Source organism: Falco punctatus (assembly GCF_963210335.1).
Source record: "Falco punctatus genome assembly, chromosome: 18".
NCBI lineage: Eukaryota > Metazoa > Chordata > Aves > Falconiformes > Falconidae > Falco > Falco punctatus.
This window is the reverse complement of record NC_137598.1, coordinates 1,660,558-1,682,228: the sequence shown is the minus strand read 5'-3', so window position 1 is coordinate 1,682,228 and position 21,671 is coordinate 1,660,558. Positions and strand designations below refer to the sequence as shown.

The following is a 21,671-nucleotide window of genomic DNA, read 5'->3' as shown; positions in this document are numbered from 1 at the left end:
TCGGCTACAGCAGCGCGTGCTCTTTCATGTAATGATGTATCACGACAAATCCCTCCCATCACACGTATGCTTTGCAAGGCACGTTTGTACACAAATGTCCCTAGCGAGGCGGCATATAACACTCCCAGCATCATTATCTTTACGATGAAGATTGTGTGCTTGATCTCATGATTACGTGGGGATTCAACCACCACCCCGTGACCACTGCCCCGGGCAGCCTGGGACGTGTATAAAAGAGCTGAGGGCTTCACAGCCCTCTATCCACTCGGCTTTGCTTGACTCTCCTGATCAACAGGGTAAGTCCAGCTCCTGGAAGCCCCTTGGGGATCTCTCCCTGCCTCCCTGCCTCCCTCGATACAGCCCCTTCCCCGCACCCGTGCCTAATCCCCGGTGTCTTTGCCAGGACTCCTTGCCTGCCTGAAAGATGTCCTGCACCAGCCTGTGCAACACCTCCTGTGGGGTGGCCGCCCCGGCCCCGCTGGCTGACACCTGCAACGAGCCCTGCGTGCGGCAGTGCCCTGACTCCACGGTGGTGATCCAGCCGCCACCCTCGGTGATCACCTTCCCCGGGCCCATCCTCAGCTCCTTCCCACAGCAGAGTGTTGTTGGCTCAGCGGGAGCTCCCGGCGTTGGCTGGGGTTACGGCGGCACTTTTGGAGGCCGTGGTGGTTTTGGAGGCTATGGGGGCTATGGGGGCTATGGGGGCTATGGAGGCCTTTGGGGCCATGGGGGTTATGGGGGTTATGGAGGCCTTTGGGGCTATGGGGGCTATGGAGGATTTGGCAGTTGTGGATATGGTGGCTGGCGCCGAGGCCACAGGTACCTCAATGGCAACTGTGGACCCTGCTAAGCTCCACAACACTTGACCTGGCCACAGAAGAAGACGAGGACCTGAAAAGGCCATGGCACATCCCAACACAACCCCTGAAGGAAGGACATTGCTTTGGCACAGCTGGGCCCCAGAGCTTGGATGCCTCGTGCATGTGTGGGGCCCACTCTGCCTTTCTTCCTGCCCTGCTTGAGCATCCCTTCAAGACTTGCTGCTCTTTGACGACGCAGCATCATGCTGGGTGCCTGCTCCTGTGGCACGGCTGATGCTCGTTGTTGCTCTGCCCACTGCCAGGAGACAGGGGAAAGCCCCCACCAGTGCTTTGCTCTTGTCCCAACTCCCCGCTCCCCTGGAACTGCAATAAAATCTCTGTTGCATCGCAGTGTTGTCCCATGGTTGTTTTCTTCAACCTTCCTCTGTAGGCAACGCTCCCAGCAGCAGCCTTGGCTCCCCGGGCTGTCCTAGCCAGCTGCCACCCACGGCCTCTGCAGGGTGGCCTGCGGGAGCTGCCTCGCTTCCTCCTGCCGGCCCTTGGCAGCATGTCCCTCTGCCAGATGGTCACCTGCAGCCGGGGCCGTACTTGTCTTGTTCAACAACAGCTTCTCCCTCTCTGCCCTCGATTTCTTCTCCACACTTTGGGCTCCTGTACTCTGCAGCACTGCAAACCTCCACCCCCTCCTTTTCTTATTTTTCCTCCATCTTCCACTGCTGGTTGGACCCATGTTGGCCTCACCTTGCCACCACCGGTGGAGTAGAAGCTCTTCTCGGGATTCCCTGTGTCACCCACCTGCTACCTGTGGACACGCTGTGCCCAGGAATGACAGCAGAGCTTCCCACCACCCCCTGTTGTGCTACAAATTTGCTGGCCCATCCCTGCTCTTCCTCACACATGAGCCCACAAAGCAGCCCACGCTGCCACAGCCCGCCAAAGCCCCCAGCCTCAGCCGCTGTAAGCGGGGTCACCAAACCCCACTCCCAGCACTGTTCCCTCAGCAGACACACAGGGGACACCTCCTCAGCCAGGAATGGGCAGATGGCTGAGACTCAGTGCAGGCTGACCTTGCCACATGGGAGGATGTGCACGTGCAGACAAATCCTCAAAGGCAAGATGAGATGTGCGAGCTTCTCTCCAGGCAGTGAGGGAAAAGCGTGTCTGATCTTGACGTTTTGCTGCCTTCTTTCCCATCCCCTGTGTTGACAATTGCGGATGACACATCTTTCCTGGAGGTCAGCATCGGGGACCCAAGAGGTGTCCCACTGCCCTCCACAATGGCTGTGGCCAGAACTGTCTCTGCCCAAGAGCACCTTGCAGTGCAGGGATCACACCATGAGGAGACAGCTGGGGCAGAGAGGGACCTCAGGAAGGCAGGCAGCCCAACCTCCTCCACAAAGAGCTTTATGCTTCATGTGACTGCATACTCGCGGCCTCTTCATGGCTCTGAGGAGAAACTTGGGAAAAGTTGCTGTGTGTGTGTCTTCCCTCATGCCAGTGCCCTCACCTCTAGCTGGGCACAGGCGCATGGTCAGCATCGGGCAGCAGCCCCGTCCATGCAGTGTTTGTGCCTCCACTTCCCTGGACCTCCAGAGGTGACCAACAACAAGCCAATGAACGGAGGTAAGGCCTGGCGTGCTGGTTTTGCAGAGCATTGGGAAGAGCTTCTGCCAGTCACCTGTGGCACTTGCACGTATCCAAAGGGAGCTCTGGGAACGTGCTGTGCTTACGGCCGGTGGGAGAGCAGAGGAAGCTCAGTGCAATGTGCTGCACAAGGCCCAGGTGGGACTGGCATCCTCAGCTGTAGCCCCTGGAGCAAACTGCCCAAATGGTCCAAGGGCATCACCGTGGGAGATTCAAGCAGCCCACGTGCCACGAGGTCTGGGGGAAGTGGGAAGGCGGAAGGAAGGGTGAAGAAAAAGCATCATGGGTCGACATTGTGATGCAACAGAGCTTTTATTGCAGTTCCAGGGGAGGAGGGAGTTGGGACAAGAGCAGGGTCCTGGCCAGGGCCTTCCGCTGTCTCCTGGCACTGGGCAGAGCAACAACGAGCGTCAGCCGTGCCCCAGGAGCAGGCACCCAGCGCGGGTCACTGTCATCAGGGTGCAACAAGACGTGAAGGGATGCTCAAGCAGGGCAGGAAGAAAGGCAGAGTAAGGCCACAAGCACGCACAAGGCGTCCAAGCTCTGGGGCCCAGCTGTGCCAAAGCAATGTCCTTCCTTCGAGCGTTGTGTTGGGATGTGCCACGGCCTTTTCAGGTCCTCGTCTACTTCTGTGGCAGGATCAAGTGTTGTGGAGCTTAGCAGGGTCCACAGCTGCCCCTGAGGTATCCGCAGCCTCGGCCCCAACCACCGTATCCATAGCCACCATAGCCCCCATAGCCCCCATAGCCTCCAAAACCACCACGGCCTCCAAAAGTGCCGCCGTAGCCTCCGCCAACGCCGGGAGCTCCCGCTGAGCCAACAACACTGTGCTGCGGGAAGGAGCTGAGGATGGGTCCAGGGTATGTGATCACCGCAGCTGGCGGCTGGATCACCACCGTGGAGTCAGGGCACTGCCGCACGCAGGGCTCGTTGCAGGTGTCAGCCAGCGGGGCCGGGGCGGCCACCCCACAGGAGGTGTTGCACAGGCTGGTGCAGGACATCTTTCAGGCAGGCAAGGAGTCCTGGCAAAGACACCGGGGATTAGGCACGGGTGCGGGGAAGGGGCTGTATCGAGGGAGGCAGGGAGGCAGGGAGAGATCCCCAAGGGGCTTCCAGGAGCTGGACTTACCCTGTTGATCAGGAGAGTCAAGCAAAGCCGAGTGGATAGAGGGCTGTGAAGCCCTCAGCTCTTTTATACACGTCCCAGGCTGCCCGGGGCATTGGCCACGGGGGTTGGTGGTTGAAACCCCACGTAATCATGAGACGTAGCACACAGCTTCATGAGACAGAAAGTGATGCGAGAGAATTATATGCCGCCTCACTGGGGGCACTGGCACGCAAGCGTGCCCTGGAGAGGACAGGGGTGATGGGAGGGACAAACGATGACACGCCATTACATGAAAGACAAGGCACGGCTGTTGTAGCTGAACTGGCGGCACCAATAAACCCCGATCTATCCCTAATCCCCCGCATTGCTTACGTGGCAATGTGCTGAACCTTGCAGAATATTGCTGTGTCCAACGCTAGCACACCAGGCTGCTGCTCCTGCAGACAACGCACTCAGCAGCAGCCCAGCCAGGCACCCATGGCCACGAGTCCCCAGTGTGCCTGGGCCTGCGGGGAACTTTGCCACGTGCAGCCTGGCTCAGTGGCTGCTCGGCCCAAATCTCCTGGCACAGCCCCCAACGCCCAGCTGAGCAACCGAGTCCCTCCAGAGAGGCCTTGAGGAGGACCACGCTTACAAAGACATGGCCAAGGAAGCTGAGAGTGTCCTGGTCCCCTCCTGCCCTGCACCTCCCCTGTGCATGTCCCCTGTCACACAGGACCTTGCCGCCTGATCTCATTGCCCCCCCCCCACCTTTGTTTTGAGGCCCCACACGAATGGGTCTTTGAGCCACTCAGCAAAGAGTGCCCCCCACCCTCTGCATGGCCGTTCATCGGTGAGCACCACACAGACCCTCTCGAGCCGGGGCATGGAGATGGCCGAGGCTTCAGGGAGCTCCTGCCCTGTTGCCCCAGAAGGCGCCCAGCGCTCACGGGCACTGGGAGATGGTGGGCATTTGCGAGCCACTCCGAGTGTCTGGAATGGCTTCTCCCTTTGCCCAGCCTCCCCCTGCCTCTGCTTACCGCCTTGTAAAAGGGAGGTAATGACAGGCATGATGGTGTGCACAGGATTGCAAAGCACATCTGCGAAATGCTCAGGACTCTGGCACGTAAGCAATGCGGGGGATTAGGGATAGATCGGGGTTTATTGGTGCCGCCAGTTCAGCTACAACAGCCGTGCCTTGTCTTTCATGTAATGGCGTGTCATCGTTTGTCCCTCCCATCACCCCTGTCCTCTCCAGGGCACGCTTGCGTGCCAGTGCCCCCAGTGAGGCGGCATATAATTCTCTCGCATCACTTTCTGTCTCATGAAGCTGTGTGCTACGTCTCATGATTACGTGGGGTTTCAACCACCAACCCCCGTGGCCAATGCCCCGGGCAGCCTGGGACGTGTATAAAAGAGCTGAGGGCTTCACAGCCCTCTATCCACTCGGCTTTGCTTGACTCTCCTGATCAACAGGGTAAGTCCAGCTCCTGGAAGCCCCTTGGGGATCTCTCCCTGCCTCCCTGCCTCCCTCGATACAGCCCCTTCCCCGCACCCGTGCCTAATCCCCGGTGTCTTTGCCAGGACTCCTTGCCTGCCTGAAAGATGTCCTGCACCAGCCTGTGCAACACCTCCTGTGGGGTGGCCGCCCCGGCCCCGCTGGCTGACACCTGCAACGAGCCCTGCGTGCGGCAGTGCCCTGACTCCACGGTGGTGATCCAGCCGCCAGCTGCGGTGATCACATACCCTGGACCCATCCTCAGCTCCTTCCCGCAGCACAGTGTTGTTGGCTCAGCGGGAGCTCCCGGCGTTGGCGGAGGCTACGGCGGCACTTTTGGAGGCCGTGGTGGTTTTGGAGGCTATGGGGGCTATGGGGGCTATGGTGGCTATGGATACGGTGGTTGGGGCCGAGGCTGCGGATACCTCAGGGGCAGCTGTGGACCCTGCTAAGCTCCACAACACTTGATCCTGCCACAGAAGTAGACGAGGACCTGAAAAGGCCGTGGCACATCCCAACACAACGCTCGAAGGAAGGACATTGCTTTGGCACAGCTGGGCCCCAGAGCTTGGACGCCTTGTGCGTGCTTGTGGCCTTACTCTGCCTTTCTTCCTGCCCTGCTTGAGCATCCCTTCACGTCTTGTTGCACCCTGATGACAGTGACCCGCGCTGGGTGCCTGCTCCTGGGGCACGGCTGACGCTCGTTGTTGCTCTGCCCAGTGCCAGGAGACAGCGGAAGGCCCTGGCCAGGACCCTGCTCTTGTCCCAACTCCCTCCTCCCCTGGAACTGCAATAAAAGCTCTGTTGCATCACAATGTCGACCCATGATGCTTTTTCTTCACCCTTCCTTCCGCCTTCCCACTTCCCCCAGACCTCGTGGCACGTGGGCTGCTTGAATCTCCCACGGTGATGCCCTTGGACCATTTGGGCAGTTTGCTCCAGGGGCTACAGCTGAGGATGCCAGTCCCACCTGGGCCTTGTGCAGCACATTGCACTGAGCTTCCTCTGCTCTCCCACCGGCCGTAAGCACAGCACGTTCCCAGAGCTCCCTTTGGATACGTGCAAGTGCCACAGGTGACTGGCAGAAGCTCTTCCCAATGCTCTGCAAAACCAGCACGCCAGGCCTTACCTCCGTTCATTGGCTTGTTGTTGGTCACCTCTGGAGGTCCAGGGAAGTGGAGGCACAAACACTGCATGGACGGGGCTGCTGCCCGATGCTGACCATGCGCCTGTGCCCAGCTAGAGGTGAGGGCACTGGCATGAGGGAAGACACACACACAGCAACTTTTCCCAAGTTTCTCCTCAGAGCCATGAAGAGGCCGCGAGTATGCAGTCACATGAAGCATAAAGCTCTTTGTGGAGGAGGTTGGGCTGCCTGCCTTCCTGAGGTCCCTCTCTGCCCCAGCTGTCTCCTCATGGTGTGATCCCTGCACTGCAAGGTGCTCTTGGGCAGAGACAGTTCTGGCCACAGCCATTGTGGAGGGCAGTGGGACACCTCTTGGGTCCCCGATGCTGACCTCCAGGAAAGATGTGTCATCCGCAATTGTCAACACAGGGGATGGGAAAGAAGGCAGCAAAACGTCAAGATCAGACACGCTTTTCCCTCACTGCCTGGAGAGAAGCTCGCACATCTCATCTTGCCTTTGAGGATTTGTCTGCACGTGCACATCCTCCCATGTGGCAAGGTCAGCCTGCACTGAGTCTCAGCCATCTGCCCATTCCTGGCTGAGGAGGTGTCCCCTGTGTGTCTGCTGAGGGAACAGTGCTGGGAGTGGGGTTTGGTGACCCCGCTTACAGCGGCTGAGGCTGGGGGCTTTGGCGGGCTGTGGCAGCGTGGGCTGCTTTGTGGGCTCATGTGTGAGGAAGAGCAGGGATGGGCCAGCAAATTTGTAGCACAACAGGGGGTGGTGGGAAGCTCTGCTGTCATTCCTGGGCACAGCGTGTCCACAGGTAGCAGGTGGGTGACACAGGGAATCCCGAGAAGAGCTTCTACTCCACCGGTGGTGGCAAGGTGAGGCCAACATGGGTCCAACCAGCAGTGGAAGATGGAGGAAAAATAAGAAAAGGAGGGGGTGGAGGTTTGCAGTGCTGCAGAGTACAGGAGCCCAAAGTGTGGAGAAGAAATCGAGGGCAGAGAGGGAGAAGCTGTTGTTGAACAAGACAAGTACGGCCCCGGCTGCAGGTGACCATCTGGCAGAGGGACATGCTGCCAAGGGCCGGCAGGAGGAAGCGAGGCAGCTCCCGCAGGCCACCCTGCAGAGGCCGTGGGTGGCAGCTGGCTAGGACAGCCCGGGGAGCCAAGGCTGCTGCTGGGAGCGTTGCCTACAGAGGAAGGTTGAAGAAAACAACCATGGGACAACACTGCGATGCAACAGAGATTTTATTGCAGTTCCAGGGGAGCGGGGAGTTGGGACAAGAGCAAAGCACTGGTGGGGGCTTTCCCCTGTCTCCTGGCAGTGGGCAGAGCAACAACGAGCATCAGCCGTGCCACAGGAGCAGGCACCCAGCATGATGCTGCGTCGTCAAAGAGCAGCAAGTCTTGAAGGGATGCTCAAGCAGGGCAGGAAGAAAGGCAGAGTGGGCCCCACACATGCACGAGGCATCCAAGCTCTGGGGCCCAGCTGTGCCAAAGCAATGTCCTTCCTTCAGGGGTTGTGTTGGGATGTGCCATGGCCTTTTCAGGTCCTCGTCTTCTTCTGTGGCCAGGTCAAGTGTTGTGGAGCTTAGCAGGGTCCACAGTTGCCATTGAGGTACCTGTGGCCTCGGCCCCAGCTCCCATATCCACAACTGCCAAATCCTCCATAGCCCCCATAACCTCCATAGCCCCCATATCCTCCATAGCCCCCACAGCTCCCATAGCCTCCATAACCCCCATAGCCCCAAAGGCCTCCATAGCCACCATAGCCACCATAGCCACCATAGCCTCCATAGCCCCCATAGCCCCCATAGCCTCCAAAACCACCACGGCCTCCAAAAGTGCCGCCGTAACCCCCGCCAACGCCGGGAGCTCCCGCTGAGCCAACAACACTGTGCTGCGGGAAGGAGCTGAGGATGGGCCCGGGGAAGGTGATCACCGAGGGTGGCGGCTGGATCACCACCGTGGAGTCAGGGCACTGCCGCACGCAGGGCTCGTTGCAGGTGTCAGCCAGCGGGGCCGGGGCGGCCACCCCACAGGAGGTGTTGCACAGGCTGGTGCAGGACATCTTTCAGGCAGGCAAGGAGTCCTGGCAAAGACACCGGGGATTAGGCACGGGTGCGGGGAAGGGGCTGTATCGAGGGAGGCAGGGAGGCAGGGAGAGATCCCCAAGGGGCTTCCAGGAGCTGGACTTACCCTGTTGATCAGGAGAGTCAAGCAAAGCCGAGTGGATAGAGGGCTGTGAAGCCCTCAGCTCTTTTATACACGTCCCAGGCTGCCCGGGGCAGTGGTCACGGGGTGGTGGTTGAATCCCCACGTAATCATGACATCAAGCACACAATCTTCATCGTAAAGATAATGATGCTGGGAGTGTTATATGCCGCCTCGCTAGGGACATTTGTGTACAAACGTGCCTTGCAAAGCATACGTGTGATGGGAGGGATTTGTCATGATACATCATTACATGAAAGAGCACGCGCTGCTGTAGCCGAACTCGCATCACAATAGACCTCAATCTCTCCCTAATCCTCAAGCTCCCTGTGTGGATAAGTCGTAAGCATCTTGCAGAAGTGCTTTGCCATCCTGGGCATAGCAATCACGTCTGTCATTACCTTTCTCTTACAGACTGGTAAACAGAGGAACCGGGACGCTGGGCACATGGAGAAGCCCTTCCACATGCTTGAAGTGACTTCCAAATTTCCACCATCTCTGAATGCCAGCAACAGCATCTCATTGTCATGGGGTCCACAGATATCTCTGTTAATTGCCCACCTCTAAGGCTGTAGAGGTGTTAAGGTCCTGGATTCACTTGGCAGCCATGCAAAGAGTAGAGGGGACCGGTCCCACGCATAGCAAAACCTCAAGCGCACAGAGGCTGGTTGAGATGCAGTGGGCATGGCAGTAGGATAGAGCATGGAGACCTCTGAATGTGGGGGGCATATACGGAGGAGAAGAAGGGCATCAAAGGGACCATGTCAGTGTCGGCTCCTTCAGCCTCATGCCTGTGAGCACGGTTCTCGCCAAGCCCTCTCTGGAGGAGCTCAATTACTCAGCGGGGCATTGAGGGCTGTGCCAGGAGAGGCTGGCCGAGCGCCCACCCAGAGCCAGGCTGCACGTGGCCGTGCTCCCCACAGGCACAGGCAGAGGCACGCTGGGCACTGCCGGCCATGGGCGCCTGGCTCTGCTGTGCTGAGTGTGGCGTGGTTGGGAACAGCAATCTTCTGCAAGATGCCCAGAATTCTTCTGTGCAAGCAAAGTGAAGGATTAGGGACAGATTGGGGTTTATTGGTGCCGCGAGTTCAGCTACAGTAACGCCTTGTCTTTGATGTAATGATGTGTCATGTCCTGTCCCTCCCATTACCTCTTTTTTCTCCGGGGCACATTTGTGTTCCAGTGTCCCCAATGAGGAGGCACTTAATTATCTCATATCGCTATTTATGTCATGAATTTTGTCCGCTTGATCTCATGATCACATGGGGTTATTACCACCACGCCTTGGGCGATTCCTCGGTCAGTCGGCGACATGTATATAAGAGCTGAGGGCTTCACAGCTGGCTATCCATCTTCTCCCACTTGCCTCTCTGATCACTGTGGTAAGTGCAAGTCTTACCTCCCTCTTTCCTTCCTCAGCAGTGGCTTTCCTGAGGCATCGTTTGCTTGGGGCTCCACCACACTTTCATCGGGCATAGTAAGGATGGGATCGTGCTGTTCCAGAGCTATGGAAAGGATGGGAATTTAACCTTGTGGGTACAATGCTCTGAGTACACCAAGAGACTCAAATCCTTTGGGAGATGTTCATTTTCCATTTGCTTTGGTTGAGGGAGATTTTCTGTTCCCTTTGGTCAAGCCAGGCCCAGGGCGCACCATGGCAAACACTGGTTTATACCAGCATTTGAACTGTGGAGCCTCTTCTTGCTGTGACTGCCGGAGAGGATCCAGAGCCTGTCCTGGGACACAGGTTCCAAGTGTGAGAGAGACAGGAGGGTTTTGGGATTGGGCCTGACACTGACCCGGAGCTCTGTCTTTTCTTGCAGCATCACCTGCTGAACACAAGGATGTCCTGCACCAGCCTGTGCAACACCTCCTGTGGGGTGGCCGCCCCGGCCCCGCTGGCTGACACCTGCAACGAGCCCTGCGTGCGGCAGTGCCCTGACTCCACGGTGGTGATCCAGCCGCCACCCTCGGTGATCACCTTCCCCGGGCCCATCCTCAGCTCCTTCCCGCAGCAGAGTGTTGTTGGCTCAGCGGGAGCTCCCGGCGTTGGCGGGGGTTACGGCGGCACTTTTGGAGGCCGTGGTGGTTTTGGAGGCTATGGGGGCTATGGGGGCTATGGAGGCTATGGTGGCTATGGTGGCTATGGAGGCCTTTGGGGCTATGGGGGTTATGGAGGCTATGGGAGCTGTGGGGGCTATGGAGGATATGGGGGCTATGGAGGTTATGGGGGCTATGGAGGATTTGGCGGTTGTGGATATGGGAGCTGGGGCCGAGGCCACAGGTACCTCAATGGCAACTGTGGACCCTGCTAAGCTCCACAACACTTGACCTGGCCACAGAAGAAGACGAGGACCTGAAAAGGCCATGGCACATCCCAACACAACCCCTGAAGGAAGGACATTGCTTTGGCACAGCTGGGCCCCAGAGCTTGGATGCCTCGTGCATGTGTGGGGCCCACTCTGCCTTTCTTCCTGCCCTGCTTGAGCATCCCTTCAAGACTTGCTGCTCTTTGACGACGCAGCATCATGCTGGGTGCCTGCTCCTGTGGCACGGCTGATGCTCGTTGTTGCTCTGCCCACTGCCAGGAGACAGGGGAAAGCCCCCACCAGTGCTTTGCTCTTGTCCCAACTCCCCGCTCCCCTGGAACTGCAATAAAATCTCTGTTGCATCGCAGTGTTGTCCCATGGTTGTTTTCTTCAACCTTCCTCTGTAGGCAACGCTCCCAGCAGCAGCCTTGGCTCCCCGGGCTGTCCTAGCCAGCTGCCACCCACGGCCTCTGCAGGGTGGCCTGCGGGAGCTGCCTCGCTTCCTCCTGCCGGCCCTTGGCAGCATGTCCCTCTGCCAGATGGTCACCTGCAGCCGGGGCCGTACTTGTCTTGTTCAACAACAGCTTCTCCCTCTCTGCCCTTGATTTCTTCTCCACACTTTGGGCTCCTGTACTCTGCAGCACTGCAAACCTCCACCCCCTCCTTTTCTTATTTTTCCTCCATCTTCCACTGCTGGTTGGACCCATGTTGGCCTCACCTTGCCACCACCGGTGGAGTAGAAGCTCTTCTCGGGATTCCCTGTGTCACCCACCTGCTACCTGTGGACACGCTGTGCCCAGGAATGACAGCAGAGCTTCCCACCACCCCCTGTTGTGCTACAAATTTGCTGGCCCATCCCTGCTCTTCCTCACACATGAGCCCACAAAGCAGCCCACGCTGCCACAGCCCGCCAAAGCCCCCAGCCTCAGCCGCTGTAAGCGGGGTCACCAAACCCCACTCCCAGCACTGTTCCCTCAGCAGACACACAGGGGACACCTCCTCAGCCAGGAATGGGCAGATGGCTGAGACTCAGTGCAGGCTGACCTTGCCACATGGGAGGATGTGCACGTGCAGACAAATCCTCAAAGGCAAGATGAGATGTGCGAGCTTCTCTCCAGGCAGTGAGGGAAAAGCGTGTCTGATCTTGACGTTTTGCTGCCTTCTTTCCCATCCCCTGTGTTGACAATTGCGGATGACACATCTTTCCTGGAGGTCAGCATCGGGGACCCAAGAGGTGTCCCACTGCCCTCCACAATGGCTGTGGCCAGAACTGTCTCTGCCCAAGAGCACCTTGCAGTGCAGGGATCACACCATGAGGAGACAGCTGGGGCAGAGAGGGACCTCAGGAAGGCAGGCAGCCCAACCTCCTCCACAAAGAGCTTTATGCTTCATGTGACTGCATACTCGCGGCCTCTTCATGGCTCTGAGGAGAAACTTGGGAAAAGTTGCTGTGTGTGTGTCTTCCCTCATGCCAGTGCCCTCACCTCTAGCTGGGCACAGGCGCATGGTCAGCATCGGGCAGCAGCCCCGTCCATGCAGTGTTTGTGCCTCCACTTCCCTGGACCTCCAGAGGTGACCAACAACAAGCCAATGAACGGAGGTAAGGCCTGGCGTGCTGGTTTTGCAGAGCATTGGGAAGAGCTTCTGCCAGTCACCTGTGGCACTTGCACGTATCCAAAGGGAGCTCTGGGAACGTGCTGTGCTTACGGCCGGTGGGAGAGCAGAGGAAGCTCAGTGCAATGTGCTGCACAAGGCCCAGGTGGGACTGGCATCCTCAGCTGTAGCCCCCGGAGCAAACTGCCCAAATGGTCCAAGGGCATCACCGTGGGAGATTCAAGCAGCCCACGTGCCACGAGGTCTGGGGGAAGTGGGAAGGCGGAAGGAAGGGTGAAGAAAAAGCATCATGGGTCGACATTGTGATGCAACAGAGCTTTTATTGCAGTTCCAGGGGAGGAGGGAGTTGGGACAAGAGCAGGGTCCTGGCCAGGGCCTTCCGCTGTCTCCTGGCACTGGGCAGAGCAACAACGAGCGTCAGCCGTGCCCCAGGAGCAGGCACCCAGCGCGGGTCACTGTCATCAGGGTGCAACAAGACGTGAAGGGATGCTCAAGCAGGGAAGGAGCAAAGCAGAGTAAGGCCCAAGAAGTTAGAAGACTTCCAAGCTGCGGTGCCCCACAATGTCAAAGGGATGTTTTTCCACAGACTGTTATATCGGCATGTCCCAGGGGCTTTTCCAAAGCTCTCCTTCATCTGTGATGAGACGCAGTGTGGGGTTTAGCAGGGTCCACAGCTGCCCCTGAGGTATCCGCAGCCTCGGCCCCAACCACCGTATCCATAGCCCCCATAGCCCCCATAGCCCCCATAGCCCCCATAGCCTCCAAAACCACCACGGCCTCCAAAAGTGCCGCCGTAGCCTCCGCCAACGCCGGGAGCTCCCGCTGAGCCAACAACACTGTGCTGCGGGAAGGAGCTGAGGATGGGTCCAGGGTATGTGATCACCGCAGCTGGCGGCTGGATCACCACCGTGGAGTCAGGGCACTGCCGCACGCAGGGCTCGTTGCAGGTGTCAGCCAGCGGGGCCGGGGCGGCCACCCCACAGGAGGTGTTGCACAGGCTGGTGCAGGACATCTTTCAGGCAGGCAAGGAGTCCTGGCAAAGACACCGGGGATTAGGCACGGGTGCGGGGAAGGGGCTGTATCGAGGGAGGCAGGGAGGCAGGGAGAGATCCCCAAGGGGCTTCCAGGAGCTGGACTTACCCTGTTGATCAGGAGAGTCAAGCAAAGCCGAGTGGATAGAGGGCTGTGAAGCCCTCAGCTCTTTTATACACGTCCCAGGCTGCCCGGGGCATTGGCCACGGGGGTTGGTGGTTGAAACCCCACGTAATCATGAGATGTAGCACACAGCTTCATGAGACAGAAAGTGATGCGAGAGAATTATATGCCGCCTCACTGGGGGCACTGGCACGCAAGCGTGCCCTGGAGAGGACAGGGGTGATGGGAGGGACAAACGATGACACGCCATTACATGAAAGACAAGGCACGGCTGTTGTAGCTGAACTGGCGGCACCAATAAACCCCGATCTATCCCTAATCCCCCGCATTGCTTACGTGCCAGAGTCCTGAGCATTTCGCAGATGTGCTTTGCAATCCTGTGCACACCATCATGCCTGTCATTACCTCCCTTTTACAAGGCGGTAAGCAGAGGCAGGGGGAGGCTGGGCAAAGGGAGAAGCCATTCCAGACACTCGGAGTGGCTCGCAAATGCCCACCATCTCCCAGTGCCCGTGAGCGCTGGGCGCCTTCTGGGGCAACAGGGCAGGAGCTCCCTGAAGCCTCGGCCATCTCCATGCCCCGGCTCGAGAGGGTCTGTGTGGTGCTCACCGATGAACGGCCATGCAGAGGGTGGGGGGCACTCTTTGCTGAGTGGCTCAAAGACCCATTCGTGTGGGGCCTCAAAACAAAGGTGGGGGGGGGGCAATGAGATCAGGCGGCAAGGTCCTGTGTGACAGGGGACATGCACAGGGGAGGTGCAGGGCAGGAGGGGACCAGGACACTCTCAGCTTCCTTGGCCATGTCTTTGTAAGCGTGGTCCTCCTCAAGGCCTCTCTGGAGGGACTCGGTTGCTCAGCTGGGCGTTGGGGGCTGTGCCAGGAGATTTGGGCCGAGCAGCCACTGAGCCAGGCTGCACGTGGCAAAGTTCCCCGCAGGCCCAGGCACACTGGGGACTCGTGGCCATGGGTGCCTGGCTGGGCTGCTGCTGAGTGCGTTGTCTGCAGGAGCAGCAGCCTGGTGTGCTAGCGTTGGACACAGCAATATTCTGCAAGGTTCAGCACATTGCCACGTAAGCAATGCGGGGGATTAGGGATAGATCGGGGTTTATTGGTGCCGCCAGTTCAGCTACAACAGCCGTGCCTTGTCTTTCATGTAATGGCGTGTCATCGTTTGTCCCTCCCATCACCCCTGTCCTCTCCAGGGCACGCTTGCGTGCCAGTGCCCCCAGTGAGGCGGCATATAATTCTCTCGCATCACTTTCTGTCTCATGAAGCTGTGTGCTACGTCTCATGATTACGTGGGGTTTCAACCACCAACCCCCGTGGCCAATGCCCCGGGCAGCCTGGGACGTGTATAAAAGAGCTGAGGGCTTCACAGCCCTCTATCCACTCGGCTTTGCTTGACTCTCCTGATCAACAGGGTAAGTCCAGCTCCTGGAAGCCCCTTGGGGATCTCTCCCTGCCTCCCTGCCTCCCTCGATACAGCCCCTTCCCCGCACCCGTGCCTAATCCCCGGTGTCTTTGCCAGGACTCCTTGCCTGCCTGAAAGATGTCCTGCACCAGCCTGTGCAACACCTCCTGTGGGGTGGCCGCCCCGGCCCCGCTGGCTGACACCTGCAACGAGCCCTGCGTGCGGCAGTGCCCTGACTCCACGGTGGTGATCCAGCCGCCAGCTGCGGTGATCACATACCCTGGACCCATCCTCAGCTCCTTCCCGCAGCACAGTGTTGTTGGCTCAGCGGGAGCTCCCGGCGTTGGCGGAGGCTACGGCGGCACTTTTGGAGGCCGTGGTGGTTTTGGAGGCTATGGGGGCTATGGGGGCTATGGGGGCTATGGGGGCTATGGATACGGTGGTTGGGGCCGAGGCTGCGGATACCTCAGGGGCAGCTGTGGACCCTGCTAAACCCCACACTGCGTCTCATCACAGATGAAGGAGAGCTTTGGAAAAGCCCCTGGGACATGCCGATATAACAGTCTGTGGAAAAACATCCCTTTGACATTGTGGGGCACCGCAGCTTGGAAGTCTTCTAACTTCTTGGGCCTTACTCTGCTTTGCTCCTTCCCTGCTTGAGCATCCCTTCACGTCTTGTTGCACCCTGATGACAGTGACCCGCGCTGGGTGCCTGCTCCTGGGGCACGGCTGACGCTCGTTGTTGCTCTGCCCAGTGCCAGGAGACAGCGGAAGGCCCTGGCCAGGACCCTGCTCTTGTCCCAACTCCCTCCTCCCCTGGAACTGCAATAAAAGCTCTGTTGCATCACAATGTCGACCCATGATGCTTTTTCTTCACCCTTCCTTCCGCCTTCCCACTTCCCCCAGACCTCGTGGCACGTGGGCTGCTTGAATCTCCCACGGTGATGCCCTTGGACCATTTGGGCAGTTTGCTCCGGGGGCTACAGCTGAGGATGCCAGTCCCACCTGGGCCTTGTGCAGCACATTGCACTGAGCTTCCTCTGCTCTCCCACCGGCCGTAAGCACAGCACGTTCCCAGAGCTCCCTTTGGATACGTGCAAGTGCCACAGGTGACTGGCAGAAGCTCTTCCCAATGCTCTGCAAAACCAGCACGCCAGGCCTTACCTCCGTTCATTGGCTTGTTGTTGGTCACCTCTGGAGGTCCAGGGAAGTGGAGGCACAAACACTGCATGGACGGGGCTGCTGCCCGATGCTGACCATGCGCCTGTGCCCAGCTAGAGGTGAGGGCACTGGCATGAGGGAAGACACACACACAGCAACTTTTCCCAAGTTTCTCCTCAGAGCCATGAAGAGGCCGCGAGTATGCAGTCACATGAAGCATAAAGCTCTTTGTGGAGGAGGTTGGGCTGCCTGCCTTCCTGAGGTCCCTCTCTGCCCCAGCTGTCTCCTCATGGTGTGATCCCTGCACTGCAAGGTGCTCTTGGGCAGAGACAGTTCTGGCCACAGCCATTGTGGAGGGCAGTGGGACACCTCTTGGGTCCCCGATGCTGACCTCCAGGAAAGATGTGTCATCCGCAATTGTCAACACAGGGGATGGGAAAGAAGGCAGCAAAACGTCAAGATCAGACACGCTTTTCCCTCACTGCCTGGAGAGAAGCTCGCACATCTCATCTTGCCTTTGAGGATTTGTCTGCACGTGCACATCCTCCCATGTGGCAAGGTCAGCCTGCACTGAGTCTCAGCCATCTGCCCATTCCTGGCTGAGGAGGTGTCCCCTGTGTGTCTGCTGAGGGAACAGTGCTGGGAGTGGGGTTTGGTGACCCCGCTTACAGCGGCTGAGGCTGGGGGCTTTGGCGGGCTGTGGCAGCGTGGGCTGCTTTGTGGGCTCATGTGTGAGGAAGAGCAGGGATGGGCCAGCAAATTTGTAGCACAACAGGGGGTGGTGGGAAGCTCTGCTGTCATTCCTGGGCACAGCGTGTCCACAGGTAGCAGGTGGGTGACACAGGGAATCCCGAGAAGAGCTTCTACTCCACCGGTGGTGGCAAGGTGAGGCCAACATGGGTCCAACCAGCAGTGGAAGATGGAGGAAAAATAAGAAAAGGAGGGGGTGGAGGTTTGCAGTGCTGCAGAGTACAGGAGCCCAAAGTGTGGAGAAGAAATCAAGGGCAGAGAGGGAGAAGCTGTTGTTGAACAAGACAAGTACGGCCCCGGCTGCAGGTGACCATCTGGCAGAGGGACATGCTGCCAAGGGCCGGCAGGAGGAAGCGAGGCAGCTCCCGCAGGCCACCCTGCAGAGGCCGTGGGTGGCAGCTGGCTAGGACAGCCCGGGGAGCCAAGGCTGCTGCTGGGAGCGTTGCCTACAGAGGAAGGTTGAAGAAAACAACCATGGGACAACACTGCGATGCAACAGAGATTTTATTGCAGTTCCAGGGGAGCGGGGAGTTGGGACAAGAGCAAAGCACTGGTGGGGGCTTTCCCCTGTCTCCTGGCAGTGGGCAGAGCAACAACGAGCATCAGCCGTGCCACAGGAGCAGGCACCCAGCATGATGCTGCGTCGTCAAAGAGCAGCAAGTCTTGAAGGGATGCTCAAGCAGGGCAGGAAGAAAGGCAGAGTGGGCCCCACACATGCACGAGGCATCCAAGCTCTGGGGCCCAGCTGTGCCAAAGCAATGTCCTTCCTTCAGGGGTTGTGTTGGGATGTGCCATGGCCTTTTCAGGTCCTCGTCTTCTTCTGTGGCCAGGTCAAGTGTTGTGGAGCTTAGCAGGGTCCACAGTTGCCATTGAGGTACCTGTGGCCTCGGCGCCAGCCACCATATCCACAACTGCCAAATCCTCCATAGCCCCCATAGCCCCAAAGGCCTCCATAACCCCCATAACCCCCATGGCCCCAAAGGCCTCCATAGCCCCCATAGCCCCCATAGCCCCCATAGCCTCCAAAACCACCACGGCCTCCAAAAGTGCCGCCGTAACCCCAGCCAACGCCGGGAGCTCCCGCTGAGCCAACAACACTCTGCTGCGGGAAGGAGCTGAGGATGGGCCCGGGGAAGGTGATCACCGAGGGTGGCGGCTGGATCACCACCGTGGAGTCAGGGCACTGCCGCACGCAGGGCTCGTTGCAGGTGTCAGCCAGCGGGGCCGGGGCGGCCACCCCACAGGAGGTGTTGCACAGGCTGGTGCAGGACATCTTTCAGGCAGGCAAGGAGTCCTGGCAAAGACACCGGGGATTAGGCACGGGTGCGGGGAAGGGGCTGTATCGAGGGAGGCAGGGAGGCAGGGAGAGATCCCCAAGGGGCTTCCAGGAGCTGGACTTACCCTGTTGATCAGGAGAGTCAAGCAAAGCCGAGTGGATAGAGGGCTGTGAAGCCCTCAGCTCTTTTATACACGTCCCAGGCTGCCCGGGGCAGTGGTCACGGGGTGGTGGTTGAATCCCCACGTAATCATGAGATCAAGCACACAATCTTCATCGTAAAGATAATGATGCTGGGAGTGTTATATGCCGCCTCGCTAGGGACATTTGTGTACAAACGTGCCTTGCAAAGCATACGTGTGATGGGAGGGATTTGTCGTGATACATCATTACATGAAAGAGCACGCGCTGCTGTAGCCGAACTCGCATCACAATAGACCTCAATCTCTCCCTAATCCTCAAGCTCCCTGTGTGGATAAGTCGTAAGCATCTTGCAGAAGTGCTTTGCCATCCTGGGCATAGCAATCACGTCTGTCATTACCTTTCTCTTACAGACTGGTAAACAGAGGAACCGGGACGCTGGGCACATGGAGAAGCCCTTCCACATGCTTGAAGTGACTTCCAAATTTCCACCATCTCTGAATGCCAGCAACAGCATCTCATTGTCATGGGGTCCACAGATATCTCTGTTAATTGCCCACCTCTAAGGCTGTAGAGGTGTTAAGGTCCTGGATTCACTTGGCAGCCATGCAAAGAGTAGAGGGGACCGGTCCCACGCATAGCAAAACCTCAAGCGCACAGAGGCTGGTTGAGATGCAGTGGGCATGGCAGTAGGATAGAGCATGGAGACCTCTGAATGTGGGGGGCATATACGGAGGAGAAGAAGGGCATCAAAGGGACCATGTCAGTGTCGGCTCCTTCAGCCTCATGCCTGTGAGCACGGTTCTCGCCAAGCCCTCTCTGGAGGAGCTCAATTACTCAGCGGGGCATTGAGGGCTGTGCCAGGAGAGGCTGGCCGAGCGCCCACCCAGAGCCAGGCTGCACGTGGCCGTGCTCCCCACAGGCACAGGCAGAGGCACGCTGGGCACTGCCGGCCATGGGCGCCTGGCTCTGCTGTGCTGAGTGTGGCGTGGTTGGGAACAGCAATCTTCTGCAAGATGCCCAGAATTCTTCTGTGCAAGCAAAGTGAAGGATTAGGGACAGATTGGGGTTTATTGGTGCCGCGAGTTCAGCTACAGTAACGCCTTGTCTTTGATGTAATGATGTGTCATGTCCTGTCCCTCCCATTACCTCTTTTTTCTCCGGGGCACATTTGTGTTCCAGTGTCCCCAATGAGGAGGCACTTAATTATCTCATATCGCTATTTATGTCATGAATTTTGTCCGCTTGATCTCATGATCACATGGGGTTATTACCACCACGCCTTGGGCGATTCCTCGGTCAGTCGGCGACATGTATATAAGAGCTGAGGGCTTCACAGCTGGCTATCCATCTTCTCCCACTTGCCTCTCTGATCACTGTGGTAAGTGCAAGTCTTACCTCCCTCTTTCCTTCCTCAGCAGTGGCTTTCCTGAGGCATCGTTTGCTTGGGGCTCCACCACACTTTCATCGGGCATAGTAAGGATGGGATCGTGCTGTTCCAGAGCTATGGAAAGGATGGGAATTTAACCTTGTGGGTACAATGCTCTGAGTACACCAAGAGACTCAAATCCTTTGGGAGATGTTCATTTTCCATTTGCTTTGGTTGAGGGAGATTTTCTGTTCCCTTTGGTCAAGCCAGGCCCAGGGCGCACCATGGCAAACACTGGTTTATACCAGCATTTGAACTGTGGAGCCTCTTCTTGCTGTGACTGCCGGAGAGGATCCAGAGCCTGTCCTGGGACACAGGTTCCAAGTGTGAGAGAGACAGGAGGGTTTTGGGATTGGGCCTGACACTGACCCGGAGCTCTGTCTTTTCTTGCAGCATCACCTGCTGAACACAAGGATGTCCTGCACCAGCCTGTGCAACACCTCCTGTGGGGTGGCCGCCCCGGCCCCGCTGGCTGACACCTGCAACGAGCCCTGCGTGCGGCAGTGCCCTGACTCCACGGTGGTGATCCAGCCGCCACCCTCGGTGATCACCTTCCCCGGGCCCATCCTCAGCTCCTTCCCGCAGCAGAGTGTTGTTGGCTCAGCGGGAGCTCCCGGCGTTGGCGGGGGTTACGGCGGCACTTTTGGAGGCCGTGGTGGTTTTGGAGGCTATGGGGGCTATGGGGGCTATGGAGGCTATGGTGGCTATGGTGGCTATGGAGGCCTTTGGGGCTATGGGGGTTATGGAGGCTATGGGAGCTGTGGGGGCTATGGAGGATATGGGGGCTATGGAGGTTATGGGGGCTATGGAGGATTTGGCGGTTGTGGATATGGGAGCTGGGGCCGAGGCCACAGGTACCTCAATGGCAACTGTGGACCCTGCTAAGCTCCACAACACTTGACCTGGCCACAGAAGAAGACGAGGACCTGAAAAGGCCATGGCACATCCCAACACAACCCCTGAAGGAAGGACATTGCTTTGGCACAGCTGGGCCCCAGAGCTTGGATGCCTCGTGCATGTGTGGGGCCCACTCTGCCTTTCTTCCTGCCCTGCTTGAGCATCCCTTCAAGACTTGCTGCTCTTTGACGACGCAGCATCATGCTGGGTGCCTGCTCCTGTGGCACGGCTGATGCTCGTTGTTGCTCTGCCCACTGCCAGGAGACAGGGGAAAGCCCCCACCAGTGCTTTGCTCTTGTCCCAACTCCCCGCTCCCCTGGAACTGCAATAAAATCTCTGTTGCATCGCAGTGTTGTCCCATGGTTGTTTTCTTCAACCTTCCTCTGTAGGCAACGCTCCCAGCAGCAGCCTTGGCTCCCCGGGCTGTCCTAGCCAGCTGCCACCCACGGCCTCTGCAGGGTGGCCTGCGGGAGCTGCCTCGCTTCCTCCTGCCGGCCCTTGGCAGCATGTCCCTCTGCCAGATGGTCACCTGCAGCCGGGGCCGTACTTGTCTTGTTCAACAACAGCTTCTCCCTCTCTGCCCTTGATTTCTTCTCCACACTTTGGGCTCCTGTACTCTGCAGCACTGCAAACCTCCACCCCCTCCTTTTCTTATTTTTCCTCCATCTTCCACTGCTGGTTGGACCCATGTTGGCCTCACCTTGCCACCACCGGTGGAGTAGAAGCTCTTCTCGGGATTCCCTGTGTCACCCACCTGCTACCTGTGGACACGCTGTGCCCAGGAATGACAGCAGAGCTTCCCACCACCCCCTGTTGTGCTACAAATTTGCTGGCCCATCCCTGCTCTTCCTCACACATGAGCCCACAAAGCAGCCCACGCTGCCACAGCCCGCCAAAGCCCCCAGCCTCAGCCGCTGTAAGCGGGGTCACCAAACCCCACTCCCAGCACTGTTCCCTCAGCAGACACACAGGGGACACCTCCTCAGCCAGGAATGGGCAGATGGCTGAGACTCAGTGCAGGCTGACCTTGCCACATGGGAGGATGTGCACGTGCAGACAAATCCTCAAAGGCAAGATGAGATGTGCGAGCTTCTCTCCAGGCAGTGAGGGAAAAGCGTGTCTGATCTTGACGT

General features: G+C 58.4%; 7 protein-coding genes across 7 annotated transcripts; 3 read left to right on the top strand and 4 right to left on the bottom strand.

Moving 5' to 3' along the window:
* Positions 1-422: 422 nt before the first annotated feature.
* On the top strand, positions 423-11,840 carry LOC308054834 (uncharacterized protein). The gene is made up of 3 exons (XM_080368212.1): positions 423-845; positions 9,580-9,695; positions 10,166-11,840. The coding sequence occupies exons 1-3, from the start codon at positions 425-427 to the stop codon at positions 10,709-10,711; spliced, it is 1,083 nt and encodes a 360-aa protein (XP_080224338.1). The 5' UTR covers positions 423-424; the 3' UTR covers positions 10,712-11,840.
* Positions 1,996-3,676, bottom strand: LOC308055062 (claw keratin-like). The gene is made up of 2 exons (XM_080368642.1): positions 3,595-3,676; positions 1,996-3,487 (listed from the first exon to the last, which is right to left on the bottom strand). The coding sequence occupies exon 2, from the start codon at positions 3,464-3,466 to the stop codon at positions 3,122-3,124; it is 345 nt and encodes a 114-aa protein (XP_080224768.1). The 5' UTR covers positions 3,467-3,487; positions 3,595-3,676; the 3' UTR covers positions 1,996-3,121.
* LOC308055063 (claw keratin-like) lies at positions 4,948-6,628 on the top strand. Its single transcript, XM_080368643.1, has 2 exons — positions 4,948-5,029; positions 5,137-6,628. Exon 2 carries the CDS (start codon positions 5,158-5,160, stop codon positions 5,500-5,502), a length of 345 nt encoding a protein of 114 aa, XP_080224769.1. The 5' UTR covers positions 4,948-5,029; positions 5,137-5,157; the 3' UTR covers positions 5,503-6,628.
* Positions 6,645-10,238, bottom strand: LOC308055041 (uncharacterized protein). Its single transcript, XM_080368616.1, has 2 exons — positions 8,382-10,238; positions 6,645-8,274 (listed from the first exon to the last, which is right to left on the bottom strand). The coding sequence occupies exon 2, from the start codon at positions 8,251-8,253 to the stop codon at positions 7,774-7,776; it is 480 nt and encodes a 159-aa protein (XP_080224742.1). The 5' UTR covers positions 8,254-8,274; positions 8,382-10,238; the 3' UTR covers positions 6,645-7,773.
* A 16-nt stretch (positions 11,841-11,856) lies between the features above and the next one.
* LOC308055060 (claw keratin-like) lies at positions 11,857-13,588 on the bottom strand. The gene is made up of 2 exons (XM_080368640.1): positions 13,460-13,588; positions 11,857-13,352 (listed from the first exon to the last, which is right to left on the bottom strand). The coding sequence occupies exon 2, from the start codon at positions 13,329-13,331 to the stop codon at positions 12,978-12,980; it is 354 nt and encodes a 117-aa protein (XP_080224766.1). The 5' UTR covers positions 13,332-13,352; positions 13,460-13,588; the 3' UTR covers positions 11,857-12,977.
* A 19-nt stretch (positions 13,589-13,607) lies between these two features.
* LOC308054833 (uncharacterized protein) lies at positions 13,608-21,655 on the top strand. The gene is made up of 3 exons (XM_080368211.1): positions 13,608-15,371; positions 19,395-19,510; positions 19,975-21,655. The coding sequence occupies exons 1-3, from the start codon at positions 15,023-15,025 to the stop codon at positions 20,524-20,526; spliced, it is 1,017 nt and encodes a 338-aa protein (XP_080224337.1). The 5' UTR covers positions 13,608-15,022; the 3' UTR covers positions 20,527-21,655.
* Positions 17,056-20,060, bottom strand: LOC308055045 (claw keratin-like). Its single transcript, XM_080368620.1, has 2 exons — positions 18,197-20,060; positions 17,056-18,089 (listed from the first exon to the last, which is right to left on the bottom strand). The coding sequence occupies exon 2, from the start codon at positions 18,066-18,068 to the stop codon at positions 17,643-17,645; it is 426 nt and encodes a 141-aa protein (XP_080224746.1). The 5' UTR covers positions 18,069-18,089; positions 18,197-20,060; the 3' UTR covers positions 17,056-17,642.
* Positions 21,656-21,671: the final 16 nt, after the last annotated feature.

Coding starts and splice junctions, on each gene's coding strand:
- LOC308055062 (XM_080368642.1), bottom strand. CDS start 3,466: ATGTCCTGCACCAGCCTGTGCAACACCTCCTGTGGGGTGGCCGCCCCG.
- LOC308055063 (XM_080368643.1), top strand. CDS start 5,158: ATGTCCTGCACCAGCCTGTGCAACACCTCCTGTGGGGTGGCCGCCCCG.
- LOC308055045 (XM_080368620.1), bottom strand. CDS start 18,068: ATGTCCTGCACCAGCCTGTGCAACACCTCCTGTGGGGTGGCCGCCCCG.
- LOC308055060 (XM_080368640.1), bottom strand. CDS start 13,331: ATGTCCTGCACCAGCCTGTGCAACACCTCCTGTGGGGTGGCCGCCCCG.
- LOC308054833 (XM_080368211.1), top strand. CDS start 15,023: ATGTCCTGCACCAGCCTGTGCAACACCTCCTGTGGGGTGGCCGCCCCG. Junction 15,372..19,394: donor CAGGGGCAGCTGTGGACCCT/GCTAAACCCCAC, acceptor TTTGTGTTCCAG/TGTCCCCAATGAGGAGGCAC. Junction 19,511..19,974: donor ACGCCTTGGGCGATTCCTCG/GTCAGTCGGCGA, acceptor CAAGTGTGAGAG/AGACAGGAGGGTTTTGGGAT.
- LOC308054834 (XM_080368212.1), top strand. CDS start 425: ATGTCCTGCACCAGCCTGTGCAACACCTCCTGTGGGGTGGCCGCCCCG. Junction 846..9,579: donor CAATGGCAACTGTGGACCCT/GCTAAGCTCCAC, acceptor TTTGTGTTCCAG/TGTCCCCAATGAGGAGGCAC. Junction 9,696..10,165: donor ACGCCTTGGGCGATTCCTCG/GTCAGTCGGCGA, acceptor TGAGAGAGACAG/GAGGGTTTTGGGATTGGGCC.
- LOC308055041 (XM_080368616.1), bottom strand. CDS start 8,253: ATGTCCTGCACCAGCCTGTGCAACACCTCCTGTGGGGTGGCCGCCCCG.